Source organism: Gossypium hirsutum, chromosome D11, assembly GCF_007990345.1.
Source record: "Gossypium hirsutum isolate 1008001.06 chromosome D11, Gossypium_hirsutum_v2.1, whole genome shotgun sequence".
In the NCBI taxonomy this organism is placed as follows: Eukaryota; Viridiplantae; Streptophyta; class Magnoliopsida; order Malvales; family Malvaceae; genus Gossypium; species Gossypium hirsutum.
In genome coordinates this window covers 67,250,303-67,269,842 of record NC_053447.1, presented here as the reverse complement: position 1 = coordinate 67,269,842, position 19,540 = coordinate 67,250,303, and the positions used below count along the sequence as shown (strand labels likewise).

Sequence of the window (19,540 nt, the reverse complement as noted above, 5' to 3'; positions counted from 1 at the left end):
ATTTTAATGTATTAATAATTAATATTATCTCTATTATAATAAATTTTTTATTTGAGTTTATATCACTTGTCAATTAAGTTGTAACTCAGTTAAGAAAGTATAAAAAAATTATTATTTTTTACAAAATAAATTATATTATTATAAGAATGTTTTTGTTTTTATATTTTTATAAATCAATAAAAATATATCCATTTGAACCAATAATACTATTAAACCTTCAAATTTATCATTTTAACTAAGGAGTTATTTTATTTTTACATAAATCTTTAATAAATATATTTATTAGATAAATCTTCTTCACCCACACTGTGGGTGTGCAATAATCTAATATGAATTATACAAATTTATATTTTTGCATTTTATATTGTATTAATTAATCATTTAATCATTTTGTTTCATTGTTTTTCTTGTAAAAAAATTCATCATTTTATCCCCAAAAGTATACATTGTCAAATAAGAGCATATCAAATCAAATCTTATGTTTTCATTGATTGATATTTTAAAGCTAAGCTGATTGGATGTAAAAATCTTATTATAATGAAAAATTTTAAAATTAATGGATTAAATAAAAAAGAAAAAAGAAACAATAATCAAAGGTTGATCATGCCACATAGGATTTGTACTAAGAACCATGATTTTATTTTTTTAACCAATTCAATTAGTTGCAACATTAAAAGAGAGAATGATTTTGAGAGAAAAGCAACGTATTTGATAATTGATTTAATAGGGTCCAAATCACCAATACAATTTTTTAGTCTCTTATCGATCAAATGACTATAATCTTCTCGTTTTTATCTTTTAACCACAACCGCTGATTTAAAAAGAATTCAACGAGATCTCACTATAATAAAATCTCACATTAGATGTCGATAAATTGATACAGAAGTAATATTTTAAGTACTAATAAATACTAAATTGAGAATTGAGATATAATTTAAAAGCCCAGCCCCAAATAAGCCTTTTAAGTATTAGACAAATCCCCCAACCCAAATCCAAATCCAAGTAATGGATATTTTCGGGCTATTATAGACCCGACCCGACCCGCTCGACAAACTAAACTACTTCAGTTTCCAGATATTGAACTCAAAAGACACAAGCTCTTTCCCCTGCCTCTAAAACTCCACACAATACTTTTAAGAAAAAAAAACCCAAAATTCAAATCTACAGAAACCATGTCGTGTTTTTTACAGGCGCCAGTGGCTCACACAATCCTGTCTTCAGCTTCTTCATGTCGAACTGTTCGAAGAACAAAGGCTTTGAAGCTTAGGTGCGGAGCTTTGGGTGCCAAAAACGCCGCCAAAATCCCCATGCCTCCGATAAACCCTAAGGACCCTTTTCTTTCAAAGCTTGCCTCCGTTGCGTCTTCTTCCCCCGAAGCGGTTCTTAATAGCTCGGCTAATCCCGACACGCCGCCGTTTTTGGACTTGTTTGAGTCCCCCAAGCTTATGGCTACTCCTGCTCAAGTAAGCTCTATTTTTTATTTTAAAATTTCATTAATCGTCTGAAATTTGAATTGTTTTGAATGGAATTATAGAAAAAATATAATGAATTAATTTAGGTTTTATTTGGGAACTTGGATTTCAAAAGATGTAAATTGTATAATAGAACATGTATAATAAATGTAATATTAATGATTATTGATGGTTAATTTTCAATTTCATTTGAAATTCATGTTCTTATACCTTTCCTAGCATAATCATAATGAATGTAAATTATAGAACTTTTAAAAGTTCTGAATGGAATAATAGAATATTTTAATTAATTAATTTTGGTTGTTTTTGGGGACTTGGATTTCAAAAGATGTAAATTGTATAATAGATCATGTATAAATATGATATTAATTATTATTCATTGTTATTTTTTCCAAATTATTTGAAATTCCTATAATTTTTTGTGATTTTGAAGCGATAATATTGAATCTTAACTAATTTATACATAAACAAATGAAATCCAAATTTCTAAGTATTGTTTCCAGACAGAGCATTAGGCTTTTTGATTTTAGTGATTGAATTTGTATTGACTGAACTCATGTGATTAATCATTCATCAAAACTGAATTAGGTGGAAAGATCAGTGTCATACAATGAGCACAGGCCGAGAAGCCCTCCACCGGACTTACCTTCATTGCTTCTTAATGGTAGAATAGTTTACATTGGCATGCCGGTAAGTGTTCCTGAATTCCGATTTGAAGGGGGGATGGGGTTAATTTTATAATTTATAAATGTTTTCTTCTGCGTTTGCTTAATTAATTAGAAATTAATTGTATAAAATTGCAAAACAAGGTGGATAGCTTCAATGGTTGTTTTTGGGCAATTATTTAGCACTCATGCAGTCCTAGTTTTTATGTTCTTGCAAATTTCTTCGTGTTTTGAGATGACCATTTCCCGGAAATTCTTGCTCCCATGGGACCTTTGTACCTATATGCATTAAGATCCTGATTTATGGATCTCTTGGTCCAAGAAATAAAAATGAAGGATCCAACATTTCTTCCAACACTTTTTCAAATTTGAGAAGTGTTGATTGATCCTATATTTCATCATATTTCATTATAGTTTCATGATTCGGAGTATCATTTCCTAATTCCTACTGCTATATTATTACTGTAACCTGTTCAGATGGTTTAACTGTTTTTTATCTTTCAGCTCGTGCCTGCAGTTACAGAACTTGTAGTTGCAGAATTAATGTATCTTCAGTGGATGGACCCCAAGCAACCGATATATCTTTACATAAATTCTACCGGTACAACTCGTGATGATGGTGAAACGGTGAGCGTTTGCATATGGTACCTTTAAATTTACTCATGAAGAGGCGTGTTATTCAAGATGGAATTCATTCTGTATTTCATAACTTCTGGAGATGTTAGAATCATACGTTAGTTCTATCAAATAAGACAAAAAGCGTGTCACCTTGTGTTAAAATTCAGGTTTTCACGGTCTTTTGCGTAGATTACGTGTGTGATAAACCTGCAAACACGAAACTGTATATGAGCCTGAATGGCTCTGAACCGTAAACAATAGCATCTTCATTCTCCATTGTGGTGTTTCTTCTGCTTCCTATTTGCAATCCTATTATGTTTGTGTATGTGTGCGGGTGTCGGTTTTCTTTATGGTCCATATTTACATGATTTAAAGCTGTTATACCACAGGTTGGAATGGAGACAGAGGGTTTTGCCATCTATGATGCACTTATGCAATTACAAAATGAGGTGAATTTTTGTTCCTTCCATTTTCTCTGTCTTGATAAGAAATGTTTTCTTTGGATGTCTCGAATTTTATTATCTTTGTTCAATAACGAGAGTTTACTTTTTCTTTGTTCGTGGTATTCCTTAATAACTTGGTAATATTGATGACCATACAGATACATACGGTCGCTGTTGGGGCTGCAATAGGTCAGGCTTGTCTTTTACTTTCAGCAGGAACCAAGGGTAAACGGTTCATGATGCCTCATGCCAAAGGTGCGAGATAGTTATCTTGTCTGTGATTCTAAACTTTTATTGACTCTCTCCTATGATGCAATCTTTTCAAATACAACCTCTCGAGTGTTTCCTTCTATTCTATTTCAGCTATGATCCAACAGCCTCGTGTCCCATCATCAGGGTTGATGCCTGCTAGTGATGTTCTTATACGTGCCAAAGAGGTATCATGAAGCTGCTTATCCTTTACACTATTTAACAATAATATTTGAATGTAGATTTAAGTTTTCCTTTAAATGTTCATCATCTTGGGCTTCGGAGGCTTTGATAGCCTCTTCTGAGGTTGCAACTTAAAAACCGAAGCTGCAATACCCGACTGAAACTTATTTTTGCAGGTGGTAATAAACAGGGACACACTTGTGGAACTTCTGGCCAAGCACACTGGAAATGTGAGTGTGCTGAATCTATGTTGGTCTTGTTTGTTAAAACAGAATTTAAAAAAAAACAAAAAACAAAAGAACTCACCGTATGATTTTGTATTTCATTAGTCGATAGAGGCAGTAGCCGAGGTGATGAGAAGACCATTTTATATGGATGCTAACCGAGCTAAAGAGTTTGGGGTCATTGACAAGGTAAGTGCACTTATATGTTTGGCAGTTCATCATTTTTTGTTGAAGTATTCATATCTGCAGTCCGTGTCTGATGCATACCCGAATATGTCATAGGGATATGATTCTCCAAGAATCCTCTAAATATATGAAAAAATCTTATAAAAATAAAGGTTTCCGATTTTCATACCCTTGTTTGAGTAACATAGCTGAGATGTGTGATTTGGATACAGATCTTGTGGCGTGGTCAGGAAAAGGTAATGGCGGAAGTTGCTTCCCCCGAGGAATGGGACAAGAATGCCGGCATCAAAGTCATGGATGGCTTTTAGTGTCCAGGTGGTGGACACTAGTCATTGTAAGTGAATTCTCCATTTTCCTTTAGGGACGTTTCTTCTACATGCAAAATGAGCTGTTTTCTCTCATAGCGGAGAGATACTAGCATAAACATTCCGGATGCTCTGTCAAATAAGCTTTGGTGGTTTTAACCATATATTCCCTGGCTGCAGTCTACCGATTCAGGCTGCTTCGACTTTTGATGTTTGTCCATTCCAAAGTTTTAACACTGTTATTTCTGATCGTGCTGCAGGAAGTTTCGTTAGCTAGATCAGGTGTGCCACCCACATAACGTCCAAAACAGAGGTCAACTTGTGACTTTTTCGAGGAGTGTTGAATATGCAGGAACACCATTACTAAATTATTGAACAGAATTACACTTGATCCATTTAAGCCTGGAATAGGTTGCAGGTTGATGGCATTCTTAATGAAAATAGGAAGATGGTTTCTTTTTTTTAGGTTTTTGGGTCAAATTCTGTATAATCTTACAGATTGTTGATAATTGTAGCATTGTCTTCCATTCCATTGGTGACTGTTGAGCATTGTAAAAACCGGGTTCGCGACCGAAAACACTGTCCACGATCATTAATGCTACATTTGGATGATTGCATCAAAGGGAAACCCTCTTGAGATGTGAAAAAATTTGCATTGCTTTGGACTATTTAGGTAAAAGTATTATGGAGGCTTTTGTATTAGGAGTAAGATTGTGTTTTGTTACTTTTATTAAAAAAATGAGCAATTTAGCCCTTGTATATTAAATCAAAGAGCAAATTAATGTTTTCAATTGTAATTTTCATCTATTTTTACGATTAAGCAGCATGGTTAATGGAATGTCTAGATAGTTACATATGATGTATTATATGTTGTCGTACATGGATTAGTTTTAACAGAAAGATTAATTTACTTTTTGAACTAACGTATAATAATTAAGTTGCGCATTTGGTATATGGCATCCATGGTACTTATGCTATGCATGAGGAAAAACGGTTTGATTCTGTTCTGGAAAGGAAAAAAGTTGTGATTAATATATGTTAGGTTTTTTAAGAAATCAAACTTAATGTTTATACATAATTAATGTATTATGTTAATTTAATCATTTATGTAAGTACCTCTGACTATCACAAAAAACCTATGCTTTGCTCCCACCGCTGTTGCTACCTCTTTGGTCATCGGTTGTTTTCGCCAACGTCACGGGCTTCGACGTAGTTGACGTCAGATCTAATGTTCTTCCGATCTGCATCCTAACTCCCAAGGTTAGGAGGAGCCTACCTTTCACTGCCAGTCGATTGTTGGATCCAAAGGTGAAGCTATTTTTTTTAGCGGAATTAAATTGTATATTTTTATGATAGTAAAAATGTAATTTTACTATTTTAATCGTATATATCTTTATATTTTTTAAATGATTAAATTAAAATTTTATCATTTTGGGAGGTGAGACTGCAATTTTACCATTAGGAGGCCAACCCCTTGACTTTGCCACTAGTCGGATCTAAGGTTATAGGATTACCATTCACCATCCTCCATATTGTCCATGGTTTTGTCCCAATGTTGGATTTTGATCAATTTTTTTATACGAAGAGGACAAGCAATCAGAATAATAGTTTTTTGTTGGCCGAAGGTTTGAGTTATGATTTGGTGTCATGGGGTGATTGCCATGATGCTCGAGTCTTGGGGTGACTTACTTTCTCTCAAGTCTTTAGAGACTTATGGTTTATCGAGTTCAAACTTTCATGGGAACTCGATTTTGTTTAAAGTTCTATTGCATGTTTTGTTTTAGGTTAGAGATGTTCCCACTGTTACGAGAGCCAAAAAAAACTGTATACTAGCTCATTGAATTAAGATTTTTTCTTGATGGATAAAAGCGTTATACAATTAAGAGGGCCGTGATAAAGGGTTTGGGATCTCTCTTTGTTCTCTTTTCCGGTAAGGGAGCCTGATTTAAACAACGAAGATTTGTTTTCTTCATCATAAAGTTTAGGTTATCTTGCTTTTCGAAAATATGTTTGGTTCAAAGTTGAGATTCTCAATTGTTTTCTCTATTATTTGTAATAGAGTTTAGTCTTATTCACCTTTGTTTGTACGAGACATTTGTCCTTATTTACTTATAATATATATTTTATGAAATTGAAATGAATATTAGATGAATTTTAAAAAAATATTCATAGATTTTGTTGCACTCAGGTGAAACAAAAACATTATATTAAAGTTATATTCATAAAAAAAATCAAGAATTATGTTATAGGGTAGAATGGAAAAATGTTTATGGTTAAACATGTTTGGGTTCAAGTAAAAAACATATTTTTTTGTGTTTTTAAATAATTTTATTATAAGTTTTGATCATATTTGTTCTTTTTGATATAGTTATTAGAATTAGGCATAACCTCTTCCCAACTCATAAATAAAAGGATCATGCGTTTTAGTGCACTTGAATCCACGTCCTGTATTGGAAACAATGCCCATGCTAATTACGCTAAGACTCAATCAATTTATGTGATTTCTTAAATGAATTGGTGTTGAAGTGATTTATGACAAACTCAATAAAACAATTTACAGATAGATACTTGCTTCATATAATGAAATATAACTTAATGAATTTATGAAAAAGGTTAAAGGTACAATAATTTTATATTTGAGTCTCATCTATCTAAACTATGTGAATATATTTCGATCATCAGTCTAATGCTTGATTTCAGTTATAAATATTTGCAATGTGAATTATTACTTATACTTAAACAAGTTAAAACATGCAATAAGTCTTTATACTAGTTGTAAATTTTGAATTTAGTCATCCTACTTTTTAGTTTTCAAAATTTAGGTCTAACTGCTAACAGTGTTAAAATTATTTTGTTAAATTTATGTTCATTAGACCGTCATTTTTTAACTACATTGCTACCAAGTGAAAAAAAATTAATTTAAAAATGTTACCAACAAATTTAATAAAAAAAAAGTTAATAGGGTTACCAATTGGACTCGAACTTTGAAATTTGTAAAGTAGAGGGATTATTCCATAAAAAAGAAAAGTGGAGGGACTAAATTCCTGAAAATAAAAGTAAATGGACTAAATTTCGAAAATTTGAAGAGTTTAGGGACCTACGGAAGATTTTAACCTAAAAAAAACTTGTAAGTCAACAAACGACGGCGTACAGTTTTTGTCCTTGGACAAAACGACGGCGTTTTTGTTGACAACAACTTAGTGGCGGAAACTAGAAAACCAGAAAACCAGAAAACCAGAAAGAAAAAGCCTCTTACTCATTATCCTCTCCCTCTCTCTCTTGTGCTCTCTTTCATTTTTCCATAGCTTTCCTTCCAATCAAATACTAATCCCTTTTTTTTTTCTCCCTCTCTTTAAAATTTGATTTTTACAGAGCACGAAAAGTAAAAAGTTATGGCGGAAGAAGAAGAAACAGAGCTGAGCGATGATCAAAAGAAAGGAATCGCCAAATGGTTCCTCGTAAACGCTCCCGCTGGAGAAATCCAATATGTTTCCAAAGGTTCTTAATTCCATGTTGATTTAGCCTCGCCATTGCCATTCCTTTCTCCCGATGAATTAGTTATACTCTTTATTTTGTTTTGATTTTAAATTCATGTTTGATTTTGGATCGAACAATTTGAATTTCGGTATATCTTCTTGATTATTTCATTTATTTTTATGTTTTGCAGATTTAAAATTGGTTTTGAATGATGATGATGTGTATAATGAGGCGGCATCGGAGGCGTTTCCCGTTTACAACAAATCTCACCTCATTTCCCTCAAAATGCCTGGTGGATTCGGTGATGTAAGTCTTGGAAATCCTTAATTTTTTCTTATTCTCTATATTAATTTGAAAATCAAGCTTTTTTTTTTAATGATTAGCTCAAATTTCTAGCAATATTTAGACATTTCCGCTGGTTAGATTTTCAGAAATGTGAGCGGATTGCCTGGAATTTAGTTCATGCATTATTGTTTTGAAGAGCTACATTTGTTGTCGAATTGTGCATGCTTTACCTATGTTACGTGGACCTGATACACTTATGTTCATATTTTTCCAAGATTTTCATATGCTTTAAGGATACGAATACGATATGAATATTTCAAGAAAAATGTGAAGAGCCAGAGTCCCTGGTAGTGTAGTTTTAGTTGGATTGTTTGTGAGCTTGTCTTGGTAAGTGTCATAAGGCTAACTTTCAAGATTTATATGCCATTTAAGAGTGTATTTGCTGTCTGCTTTAGCGGCAATGTGTATCAATCATTGTATTTTAAGATGCTTCATTTCTATCATTTTCCGGTTAGGATATTGGGCTCTTTTTTCACTCGGTTATGGTACAATACTCATCTGATTAACTCAATTTCTCATTTTGGCTTGTTACTCTTACCAAATTTCAGTATCTGGTCTGTTTGTTGATATGCTAGTTTCATTGAATTTGGTTATAAAACAATTTTAATTATTGTGATATTTTTTCTTTTATTGGACTTCAGGTGTTGGTTACATCATATGGGGAGCTTCAGGATAACGAGTATCTAGACCCCAAGACTGCCCAAGTTGCCATAGTCGACCATGTCAAACAGGTACCTTTTAGCCTTATGAATGCATCTTGTGATTTTACATTTTTATTGCCATACAAAGCTGATATCCTTTCCTGAAATAGAAATTTTTAGCAGCAAGTAGGTTATAGGTTAGTTTTCTTCCTGTTGATGTGTTGTTTCTTAGCGTATTAATTCGTATCAGTTGATTTAAATGTTTATGTCGTGATGTCGTAAATGGTTCAGGCTTGTACAAAGGTGAGACCTGCTACTGATGAGGAGCTTCCTTCTGCATATGTTGAGGAATACCGGTATGTTTTATGATTCTGATGTACTGATATTATTCTTAATTGGTTCCTTATAAGCTATTATGAGCATTTTTCTCTGTAAAATTTAATATAGTTGACATTATTTATTGGGATCATTAGATTTCAAGTGCCCATTTTTTCCATTGGCTGGTTTCTGATTAGAATCTCCTTTGATCTAATTTATTCCGTGTTTGCTGTCACCAGCTAGTCCAAATTGGCAAAATCCTATGTCTCAAGTTCCTACTGACTTGTACCTCTTTGTTACTGTTAATGCTTACCTATCTGATAGAGATGGAATAAATTTCTTTATTCACTCTGTTCTAAGGTTTATGGCTTAGCATGTGGGCTTTGTCTCTTGCGCAATTGAATTTAATTGTGGCTGTCCTACAATCCTGTCCTGGGTTCTGACTGACTCCATACCTCAGGACTGTCCTGGGAACCATAAACTTGCTTGTTTTGTTGCCAACAAGTAAAAAGTTCAATAAGTTTTCACATTAAGGATATGGTCTCCATTCTATCATGGTTTTCATTGTCATTGCTCAAACAACTGAACAAGCATGCATCATGAAGAGAGAAGAATCCGTAATTTCTCTTTTGAAAAACTCAGCAAAACTCAGTGATGGTTTATAGCTAGGGTTAGGGCACATGTCTTTGTGCAGTACTTCAATTACATGTAATGAATTCCCCTTTTTTTTTCCAGCTGTGCTCTAGAAGCAGAAATACTGAAGTATGTTGCTGAAGCTTATCCAAAAGGTTCTTGTTCAGTCTACTGTACTAATGGAAAAGGTGTGGAGGAACCTGGATCTGATTTTGACCTTGTTGTAGTGATTGCCGCCGCTCGACTTAGCCCCCAAAATTTTTGGTGTGTGAGATTTGTTAGACCACAATGTAGCAGTAACTTTTCTAGTGATTGCTTGATTGTATTATCAATTAGCTATCTGGCTACCACCTATTAGTTGGTCAATGTTGGTCAGATTGACATGTGGCTATTTATCTTCTAATAAAGACTCTTTTCGTATTTTTTAGCAATGGAAGTTGGCGGACAATATGGAACATAGAGTTCAAAGATGATATTCAAAGGCTGGAATTAAATGGCAAATTGCTGGTATTTCAATATTTCTTATGATGTCATGCATGGTGGCATATTGGTTACCCTTTTCATCTTGAGTTTTGGATCTGAATACATATTAAGTTACATAAAGCTACAACAGGTCGGTTCTTTCTCTTCTCAGGTTGGTGCGCACTATTTTGAGGAGGGAAATGTGCAATTAGATACAAAACATGAATGTAGAGATTCGACAATGTTTCAGGTTATTACAATGACCCCAATCTCTTTTAATATTGTAGGATCATAGAAGTTTTAGACTTATTAGCATCGAAGTTTTCAATTTTGTTGGCTTATTATATGCTGCTTCTGGCTTCTGGTCAGTGTGTTAACAACAAATGTTCTGACCTCATGCTACCTATGTTACTTGAACTCATGTGTGAGTATCGGATAAGGGTGTGTTCAATTTTTTCCACGATTTCCATATATTTGGAGGATCCTTGGATCATGTTTCCACTCATTTCTGCATATGCATCATACACATGTACTTCATAAAGTGTGAAGAGCCGAGCAACATGCTACCATGTCATGTTATAATTGTTTTCATATGGTTATTACTTACTGTGTTTGTTTCAGTCTCCCGATGATACTGCAATTTCTGTAGCTAATCTCATTCGCCGCCATGAGACAGCATACATGGCATCTCTTGAGGTTGTTTTTGATATATCTGGTTAATTTTAAATGTCTGAGTTTTCTGGAATTCTCTACTGATCTTTAAGGTATAATGCAGGAATCTTATTTTAAGTTGTCAGATAACACCTTCAAGGTATGTTTTATTTTGTAAAGTCTTTGAGCTGAAAAGTGTGAGAAAACCTTTTGAATTCAGCTATGTTATCTTTTTATTTTCATGTTGCTGTTAGATCCAACTTTCGTTTTATTTAAGGTATTACTGTATACGGCATGTATCTCAATCATGCTACTTTATATCATGTTTCATGTAACTATGCATCTAATCATGTCAAGTTGAGCTTAAGTTGTTAGAACCTGGGGCTTGAACCCGTCTCAAAGTTAGACTTGACCAAGTTTCACCTTTAAAGCTCGAGCTCCATTCAAGATAAAGATCGAACTGCTCAAGCTCACTTTATTAGGCTTGCTTTGTAGTAAAATAATGAGCTACGTTCTTATGTTTGACTTCAAGCTCAATTATTTGTGTTGGAGCTCGAGTTTGAAATGCAAAAAAGGTTAAGCTCACAAGCTACTTGAGTCAAGCTACTTTATTAGGCTTGATGTGCTTGACTCAACAATGACCGAGCCAAATTCAATTTTTTCGAACCCAATCCGAGTAGCTTATGAGCTCTTGATATTTATCCCTTGATGTTCATTTTGAATATATGTCTAAAGCAATCCCTAGAAAAGCAACTAGTGATCTTAAAAACTTATGTGTAATGCAGGATCTTCGGAGGAAACTTCCGATTACTCGGACCTTATTTCCGTGGCGTAGCACTAGGCAATTCAGCCTGAAAAGAGAGATATCAGAAGAACTCGGAATTGGGAAGTGACTATAAAAGATCAAAACGCATGGAAAGTCAATTCCCTTAATGCATAAAATCAAGTTCGACAGGATAACGGTCACCTGACTGTACTTTTTAGAGCAGTTCTTAGAGTTTAGAATTGTTTGTTGGGCTCCCAACAACCATGAATTTTAGAGTTTATCTGTTATTTAATGTGCAGGTTGAGTTCTCATGTGAGAATCTCAATTGCATCATTGTTTACAAGCCATCATCATGTATTATTATGTATAGCAAGCTTTCTTTGAACACAATTCCTCCTTTATTAAATCTATGTAAGACACAAAAAATATATGTATATATACATATAGGTATAGCAAGTTTAACAAGTTTTAATTAAAAAATAAAAAAATATAGGTATAGCAATTTTTTTAATTAAAAAATAGGGTAAACAATCAAAATGGTCACTTTTGTTTATCTTAAGTTACATTTTAGTCATTTATATTTGAAATGTTATGTTATAGTTAAAAATGTTACGTTTTAGTCATTTATGTTACTGCGTTGTAATATTTTAGTCACTGAGCTGTTAATTGCGGTTAACGATAAGCTGACATGGAAGGTTAATTTTTTGTTACAATCAATTTTCATATTTTTTTCGTTTTGAGCAATTTAAAATATTCTTTTATGTTCTTTTTAACTTTTTTTTCTCTCTTTTTCTTCTCTCTCTATTTTCTTCCCTTTTTCATTTCTTTTAATACAATTTTTCTATGTTTTCTATTTGTTAAAATTAGGCCTTATACTTTTTATTTTTTGAACAATTAAAATTTTTCGAGTGAGATTAGCTTGTGAACAAGTTTCGACAAATGAAAAATGGAGGAAAACAGAGGAAAAAGTAGAAGAGAATGAAAAATAGAGAAAAAAAAGTTAAAAGAAACAAATAAATTGTTCAAAATGAAAAAATATAAGGATCAATTGTAGAATTAACCTAAAATTTAAATTTAAAATGATGATTTAATGTGCCATGTCAGCTTACTTTTACACCGTTAACAACAATTAACGGCTCAATGACTAAAATGTTACAACACGATAACATAAGTGACTAAAATGTAACATTTCGAACATAAATGATTAAAATGTAATATGAAGCAAATAAAAGTAACTATTTTGATAATTTAACCTGAAAAAAATACAAAAAACAATATAGGTTTAGCATATTAAAAAATAAAAAAGAATTCCATTGCCGGGAATTGAACCCGGGTCTCTTGGGTGAAAGCCAAGTATCCTAACCACTGGACGACAATGGAATTGACGCTCATGGTCAAAACATAATTTTATAACAACATTTTTATTTTTATGAAGGAACACAATGAATCTGCTTTAGTGGATGGGTTGTTAACTTTTTTTTTATATACATAATATTTAAATAAGGCCATTTACTTTTATTATATTTAACTATTTGGTTTGAATGTTTTCAATTTATTAGATTTATATTATGCTTTATGTTAAAAGCATGTATAAGTATATTTATACAGGTATTTGTATATGTTAGTTTTTTTTTTAGTTTTGCTTTTATTGTACAATAACATTGTTTTCAAAATTTGAAATTTTAATTTTTTTATATTTTAATAAATTACAAACATTTAAATAAATTTTATTTAAGATCAAGTCATCATCAGTAAAATGAACTATCATTAATATATAAATTACAAACATTCAAATAAATTTTATTTAAGATCGAGTCATCATCGGTAAAATAAATTATCATTAATATATACTTAACTACAATTTGAAGACTTCATTTGGTTTTAGTACAAATACAATGATTTATATAAATAAATTAACAAAGTTTAAGAAATTAGCTAAAATAATAATTTTATTTTCTTTGCTCTCCAACTCGGAACTCACAATGAAATAAGACCTAATTGATAATTGTAATTTTTAAAAAAAAATTATCTGTTATAATTATTAATTAGCACTCCAAAATATTAACACAATTTATAAATTTTAAAAGGTAAAATTCCATGAAGGGTCCTTTTATTGTCGATTTAATTTTTTACTATAATTTGATATTTTTAATTTCTACTTTAGTCTTAACATCAAATTTTTTCATGAAGTTTGTCAAATAATTTAACATGATTTATTTTTTAAAATATGAGATGATGTGACATATATATATTTTAATATTTTAAAATAAATATTATATATTTTCTCTTTCTTTCTTTCTTTCTTTTTAAGTATATATGTCATGTAATTACATTTGTATCAAATGAATGGAAAACAGTTGATTTCAAGACTGAAAATATATATTCTTTTTAAAGTAAATCAACAAGAAATTACCATGTTATTGTAAAATAAATAATTTCGACAAAATACACATAGTATAAGAACTTTGTACAGAAATGGACCTTTTTAAAAAATGGATAGATTTAATAATAATAAAAATACATAAAAAAAAGTATATAAGCAGGCTGAGCCTGAAATTTCTTTTTGGGCCGGAATTAAATTATATATTTATTATTTTAATAACCTATATATTTATAATTTTTAAAATGTTAAATTAAATTTTTATAATTTTTAGGGTAAAGTGTATGTTTACTATTACTAATTTAAAGTTTTATAAATTATAAAGAGTCTAAATTAAAATTTTACCATTTTGAGGATACGATAAGTTATTTTAGATTTTGAAAAAAACAAGTACAAGTTTATCAAGTTTTTGTTTAAACCTTTTGATACTCTCATTAGATTTTAATTAAATTATATATTAAGATGAGTCAAACCCTAAATAAATAATTTTTTATTAGATTATTATTTGATATATTGATAATAGAAAAAATTTAATTTCATAAGTAAAGTTAAAAAATTAACACGGGAAGTTTTATTTAAATATTTAAAAAAAGTGAGTATTTGATATACTAATAATGTCTTCTTTTTTTTAATTCTTCGAGCAACTTTAAAAAATTATCATGTGTCTTCTTTTTTAAATATCTATTTTTTAATACTTTATAGAACAATTGTCAACTGCTTAACTTTACTTGTGAAGTCTAAAAACTCAATGTACCAAATATTTTCCCTTAAAAAAATAGTTTATGTGGAAAATTCTTAATTGTAGTTGTGGAGTTAAAATTTTTCACATTTTGTTTATTATATGATAATCTTTTTTTATTTATAAAACTCGAACTTGAAAGTTGCTTGAGTTCTAACTCAATTAGTATTGTTCCTATTGCAACAACTAAGAGGGCGAAGCTTCGAATGCACTTAAGTGCATTTTTCTTTCGATTTAAGGGCTTGATAGAGATTCCGATGTATTTACTATTAGAGGATTATTGTTTCATACACAATTTTCAGTGAATTTATTTTATCTTCACAAGCGGGATTAATATCCTAATAAGTATCTTTAATTGATATTATAAAAAACAAAAATAGATACATGAAATACTTATCAATCAATTAAGCTCGCTTATGAAATAAAAAAAATTGCATAATGATAAGCTTAGCCCTCAATGCTTACATATTTTTTTTTTAATTTGATTTGTTCTTTAAGCTAAATTGGACTAAAACATTAAAATTTTAACCCCGCATGACCGTTTTCATGTATTTTATGTTAACATGATAGTATTTATCTTATATATTAAGTCAAAAAATAATTTAAAAATTATAAAAAAAGAAAAAAAATTCAAAATAAAAATGCATGAAGTATACATATATTATCACGCAAGTTGTCATATTTAAAATTTAAATTTTTTTAAAAAATTAATGGTAAAAATTATTTTTTTAAGTTAATACTAAAATTTGATTATTTTTAAAAAAAATTAAAAACTAAATTTAATTAAAAAATAAAACCTAAATTAGCAAAAAAATCAAATGAATTTTAAATTAAATTATCCTTAAAAAAAATCTAACTCTTTTAACTTATCATTATTTTCAGATAAATATTATTATTTTAAGATTTCTTTTTGTCCAAGATTAGATGAATATATATATATATTTATATAAACACATATTTACAACTTTTTATTTTCTCTACCTTTACTTTCCTCTCTGTTCTACTGGTTTCTGGACTGTCTGATTAATCTTTCGATTAAATTCTCCATTTCTTTTTTGAAATTCATCACCGATGGCGACCGCCATGGTCGAAGATTCGAGCTTCGAAGAGGACCAGTTGGCTTCGATGACCACCGAGGACATCGTCCGAGCTTCTCGTCTTCTAGATAACGAGATTCGAATTCTCAAGGTCCTTCCTTCTCCATTTCTCCCCCCCTCTTATTTGATGTTATTTTACGGACTTTAGATCTGGGTATTGATTAAACCTAAGTAACTTTTACATAGAAAGGGGATTTCTTTAGTTTGGGTTTTAATTTTCTTGTTTTAGTTTAATTATTGTTGAATTTTTAGGGTTTTTTTAATCCAACGCCATTATGAAGACCTCTCCATTCAATTATTCGATGTTATTTTACGGGTTTTCGATAATTTTTATATATAAAGGAAAATTCTTTAGTTTGGTTTTAACTTTCTGGTCTGTGAAGACCTTTTCATTCAATTATTTGTTGTTGTTTTATGGATTTTGGTTTTGGATATTGATTAAACCCAAGTAAATTTACATGTAAAGGGGATTCTTTAGTTTGGGCTTTTAATTTTCTGGTTTTAGATTAATTGGGAAATCTTAATGCTTGATAATGTTGAGTAATTCTCTGTTGTGCAATAATGGTTTTTCTTTTGAAAGAATGTAGCTATAATTTGTGTGAATTTTCTTTTTTTCTCTGGTTTTTGGGGGTTAAAGGAGGAGATGCAAAGGACAAATCTCGAGTTAGATTCGTACAAAGAGAAGGTTAAAGAGAATCAAGAAAAGATCAAGCTTAACAAGCAATTGCCTTACTTGGTTGGCAACATCGTCGAGGTAAATTTTTATGTGGACTTTCTTTTTTTATTTTTTATTTGTAATCCATATCTGTTATGAATTTCTTTGGTATGTAATAAATAAACTCGAAACATTGGAAGAGAGACCAACTTAGGGGTTGCAACAAGTCGTTTATCTGCATTTTATCTGTAATTTCTGAATTTGGATCCATATAACTTCTTTAAAGTCCGAATCTGTTTATTATCTTTATTAAGTTTTCGGAATTACTATCTGAGTTTGAATCTGAATAAAATAAGATTATTCTATGGATATTTGAATTTGCTAAATATTGAAATCCAGTAAAAAAAGTTTATTTTACAAAAAAGTTGCATCCATTATCTGCAAATGAAGTAGATTAAGATTGTGAATTGGGATCTTCGCTCCGCTATTTGTTCAAATGATGTGGATTTAGGTGATGGATATCTGAAGATGAATATTCTCATTGGTTGTGGATTGTAGTTATAATATTCAAATCCAAATATTATCCGAAGTTGCAAAAAAATTGATTGGATATTTGTGGATATCATTGTTTTGGATGGTTTAAAACTTGGTTACCGTTTCTTTCAGATATTAGAGATGAATCCCGAAGACGAGGCAGAGGAAGATGGTGCCAACATTGATCTTGATTCACAGAGGAAGGGTAAATGTGTTGTACTAAAAACCTCAACTCGTCAGGTAAGTGCAGTTTGAATTTTTAGTCTGCTACTAATCGTTTTATGGTTTATCAGTAATGAAATTAGTTGTCGAAATCAACATTTTATTTTTCCAAGAAGATGTGAAAAGAAAACTTGGTTTTGATCTTGATTTGTTTTCTAATTGCTACAGACCATCTTTCTACCTGTGGTCGGACTTGTTGACCCTGATAAGTTGAAGCCTGGAGATTTGGTTGGCGTCAATAAAGACAGCTACTTGATATTGGATACTCTGCCATCTGAATACGACTCTCGAGTAAAGGCTATGGAGGTTGACGAGAAACCAACCGAGGATTACAATGACATTGGTGGCTTGGAAAAGCAGGTAAAATTTTTATTCTACTGCCCTTTCCGATTTCGATCAATACTTTAACCAAACCGTGCCTTTTTTTTCCCTTTCTGATTGTGTTTTCCTGAAACAGATCCAAGAACTAGTTGAGGCTATTGTGTTGCCCATGACTCATAAAGAACGGTTTCAAAAGCTAGGAGTTCGACCACCCAAGGGTGTGCTCTTATACGGACCTCCTGGTACTGGAAAAACCCTGATGGCCCGTGCTTGTGCGGCACAAACAAATGCAACATTTCTGAAGCTAGCAGGTCCGCAACTGGTTCAGGTAATATGGAAGGAAGATTGTGAAATTCTTATTGTTTAATATTACTTTTGCACATATACATGTATATTTATGCTAGCTTAGGTTCTTTAATTTGTGGTTAAATCATTGTAATGCATATAGATGTTCATTGGAGATGGAGCGAAACTTGTTCGTGATGCCTTTCAGCTTGCAAAAGAAAAATCTCCATGCATCATTTTTATTGATGAAATCGATGCAATCGGTACGAAGCGTTTCGATAGGTAATGCGATAACTCAATTCCTTGTCAAGCAAAGCTGTTTCGTAGCTGGTAAAACCATTTGTTTTGATCCGTCTGTAACTATGTGCAGTGAAGTGAGTGGGGATAGGGAGGTTCAACGAACAATGTTGGAACTGCTCAACCAGCTTGATGGCTTTAGCAGTGACGAACGTATTAAGGTTTAATTAATAAAATTTTTGTTGTCTAGAATCAAATCAATTGGTTAAATTCATAACATACTATGTTTTAGAGATTTTACCGTTTTATAATGTGATGCATGTATTGTAGGTAATAGCAGCAACTAACCGAGCTGATATCCTTGACCCTGCTCTCATGCGTTCTGGTCGATTGGATCGTAAAATTGAATTCCCGCATCCCACTGAAGAAGCAAGAGCCCGAATCCTTCAGGTACGACACTTTCAATACAGCTGCTTCTATGGCTTATATATTCTGTCGAATCTTATTGAATTCTTTCATTGATTTTGTAGATCCACTCAAGGAAGATGAACGTTCATCCGGATGTCAATTTCGAAGAACTTGCTCGTTCGACCGATGATTTTAATGGAGCACAACTGAAAGCTGTTTGCGTAGAGGCAGGCATGCTAGCACTTCGCCGAGATGCAACTGAGGTACACTTTCTAATTTTGTGTATGTTTACTTAGATTTGTATCATCGTGAGCATTTGAGCCATCCATAGGAGCAATTTGAAAATAATCGGGTTTTGGTCTGATTTATAGGTGAACCATGAAGATTTCAATGAAGGTATAATTCAGGTTCAAGCTAAGAAGAAGGCAAGCTTAAATTACTACGCATGATCTGGAGAGCATTTCGCCATTAGAGAAGGCATGACAAAGAAGATAGGGGTAGCAAAATGACATTTTTCGAATAGATTGATTTAATTCGGTTTATTCGGTTTCGGTTTTAATGTGTTGCTTCGGTTAATTTGTGGTTTTCTTATTTTTATTTTTGAACCCAATTGATAAAAAAAAAATCTACACTTAAAAAGTGTGAAGGAAAAAAGCTCTCAAGACAATAGTGTTAAAATTGAAAATTAATTTCGGTTAATTTTATTTCCATTCATATATAATTAGTTTAATTGACTTTTTAAATATAGTGAGATGATAAGGGTTTTTCTTGGCGAGGGTTTGATTTTTGTTTTGTCTAACATCCTCAACCCGACCTGAACGGTTGGATTTGGACTTTGGGTGTTACAGTACAAAATTTTTAGTAATACATCCTGCTTACTCTATTTTTCAACCAAAGTACAAATGAATATTTAGCAGACAATTATGATCACTGTACAAGGGATTTCAGTTATAAGGACTTATAGGCGAATCTCTTAACTCGATTACAGTATTTTTATTTATTACCTCAGACTTGGTCCAGCCCA

The 19,540-nt window shown here is 31.6% G+C and overlaps 3 protein-coding genes and 1 non-coding gene across 4 annotated transcripts; 3 read left to right on the top strand and 1 right to left on the bottom strand.

Moving 5' to 3' along the window:
- Positions 1–1,061: 1,061 nt before the first annotated feature.
- On the top strand, positions 1,062–5,111 carry LOC107930939 (ATP-dependent Clp protease proteolytic subunit-related protein 3, chloroplastic). The gene is made up of 10 exons (XM_016862707.2): positions 1,062–1,463; positions 2,061–2,162; positions 2,642–2,764; positions 3,145–3,204; positions 3,357–3,453; positions 3,562–3,635; positions 3,807–3,860; positions 3,960–4,043; positions 4,253–4,374; positions 4,606–5,111. The coding sequence occupies exons 1-9, from the start codon at positions 1,173–1,175 to the stop codon at positions 4,346–4,348; spliced, it is 981 nt and encodes a 326-aa protein (XP_016718196.1). The 5' UTR covers positions 1,062–1,172; the 3' UTR covers positions 4,349–4,374; positions 4,606–5,111.
- A 2,388-nt stretch (positions 5,112–7,499) lies between these two features.
- LOC107930873 (F-actin-capping protein subunit alpha) lies at positions 7,500–12,074 on the top strand. The gene is made up of 10 exons (XM_016862634.2): positions 7,500–7,843; positions 8,013–8,128; positions 8,809–8,898; positions 9,100–9,164; positions 9,862–10,023; positions 10,188–10,266; positions 10,394–10,471; positions 10,843–10,917; positions 10,997–11,032; positions 11,658–12,074. Exons 1-10 carry the CDS (start codon positions 7,738–7,740, stop codon positions 11,763–11,765), a joined length of 915 nt encoding a protein of 304 aa, XP_016718123.2. The 5' UTR covers positions 7,500–7,737; the 3' UTR covers positions 11,766–12,074.
- An 872-nt stretch (positions 12,075–12,946) lies between these two features.
- TRNAE-UUC (transfer RNA glutamic acid (anticodon UUC)) lies at positions 12,947–13,018 on the bottom strand. The gene has a single exon. It is a non-coding gene; the product is annotated as a tRNA-Glu (tRNA).
- A 2,651-nt stretch (positions 13,019–15,669) lies between these two features.
- On the top strand, positions 15,670–19,215 carry LOC107930935 (26S proteasome regulatory subunit 6A homolog). The gene is made up of 10 exons (XM_016862699.2): positions 15,670–15,945; positions 16,492–16,608; positions 17,176–17,283; positions 17,434–17,625; positions 17,723–17,914; positions 18,035–18,153; positions 18,242–18,329; positions 18,439–18,558; positions 18,639–18,779; positions 18,888–19,215. Exons 1-10 carry the CDS (start codon positions 15,829–15,831, stop codon positions 18,963–18,965), a joined length of 1,272 nt encoding a protein of 423 aa, XP_016718188.1. The 5' UTR covers positions 15,670–15,828; the 3' UTR covers positions 18,966–19,215.
- Positions 19,216–19,540: the final 325 nt, after the last annotated feature.

What these genes read in the sequence shown, in the direction of transcription:
- LOC107930935 (XM_016862699.2), top strand. Translation starts at nt 15,829, where the DNA reads ATGGCGACCGCCATGGTCGAAGATTCGAGCTTCGAAGAGGACCAGTTG. An exon ending in TGGTTGGCAACATCGTCGAG is followed by an intron (nt 16,609 to 17,175) that starts GTAAATTTTTAT and finishes CGTTTCTTTCAG; the next exon opens with ATATTAGAGATGAATCCCGA. An exon ending in GGTACGAAGCGTTTCGATAG is followed by an intron (nt 18,154 to 18,241) that starts GTAATGCGATAA and finishes AACTATGTGCAG; the next exon opens with TGAAGTGAGTGGGGATAGGG.
- LOC107930873 (XM_016862634.2), top strand. Translation starts at nt 7,738, where the DNA reads ATGGCGGAAGAAGAAGAAACAGAGCTGAGCGATGATCAAAAGAAAGGA. An exon ending in AATCCAATATGTTTCCAAAG is followed by an intron (nt 7,844 to 8,012) that starts GTTCTTAATTCC and finishes TATGTTTTGCAG; the next exon opens with ATTTAAAATTGGTTTTGAAT. An exon ending in CATACATGGCATCTCTTGAG is followed by an intron (nt 10,918 to 10,996) that starts GTTGTTTTTGAT and finishes GGTATAATGCAG; the next exon opens with GAATCTTATTTTAAGTTGTC.
- LOC107930939 (XM_016862707.2), top strand. Translation starts at nt 1,173, where the DNA reads ATGTCGTGTTTTTTACAGGCGCCAGTGGCTCACACAATCCTGTCTTCA. An exon ending in TTATGGCTACTCCTGCTCAA is followed by an intron (nt 1,464 to 2,060) that starts GTAAGCTCTATT and finishes AAACTGAATTAG; the next exon opens with GTGGAAAGATCAGTGTCATA. An exon ending in TGGCCAAGCACACTGGAAAT is followed by an intron (nt 3,861 to 3,959) that starts GTGAGTGTGCTG and finishes GTATTTCATTAG; the next exon opens with TCGATAGAGGCAGTAGCCGA.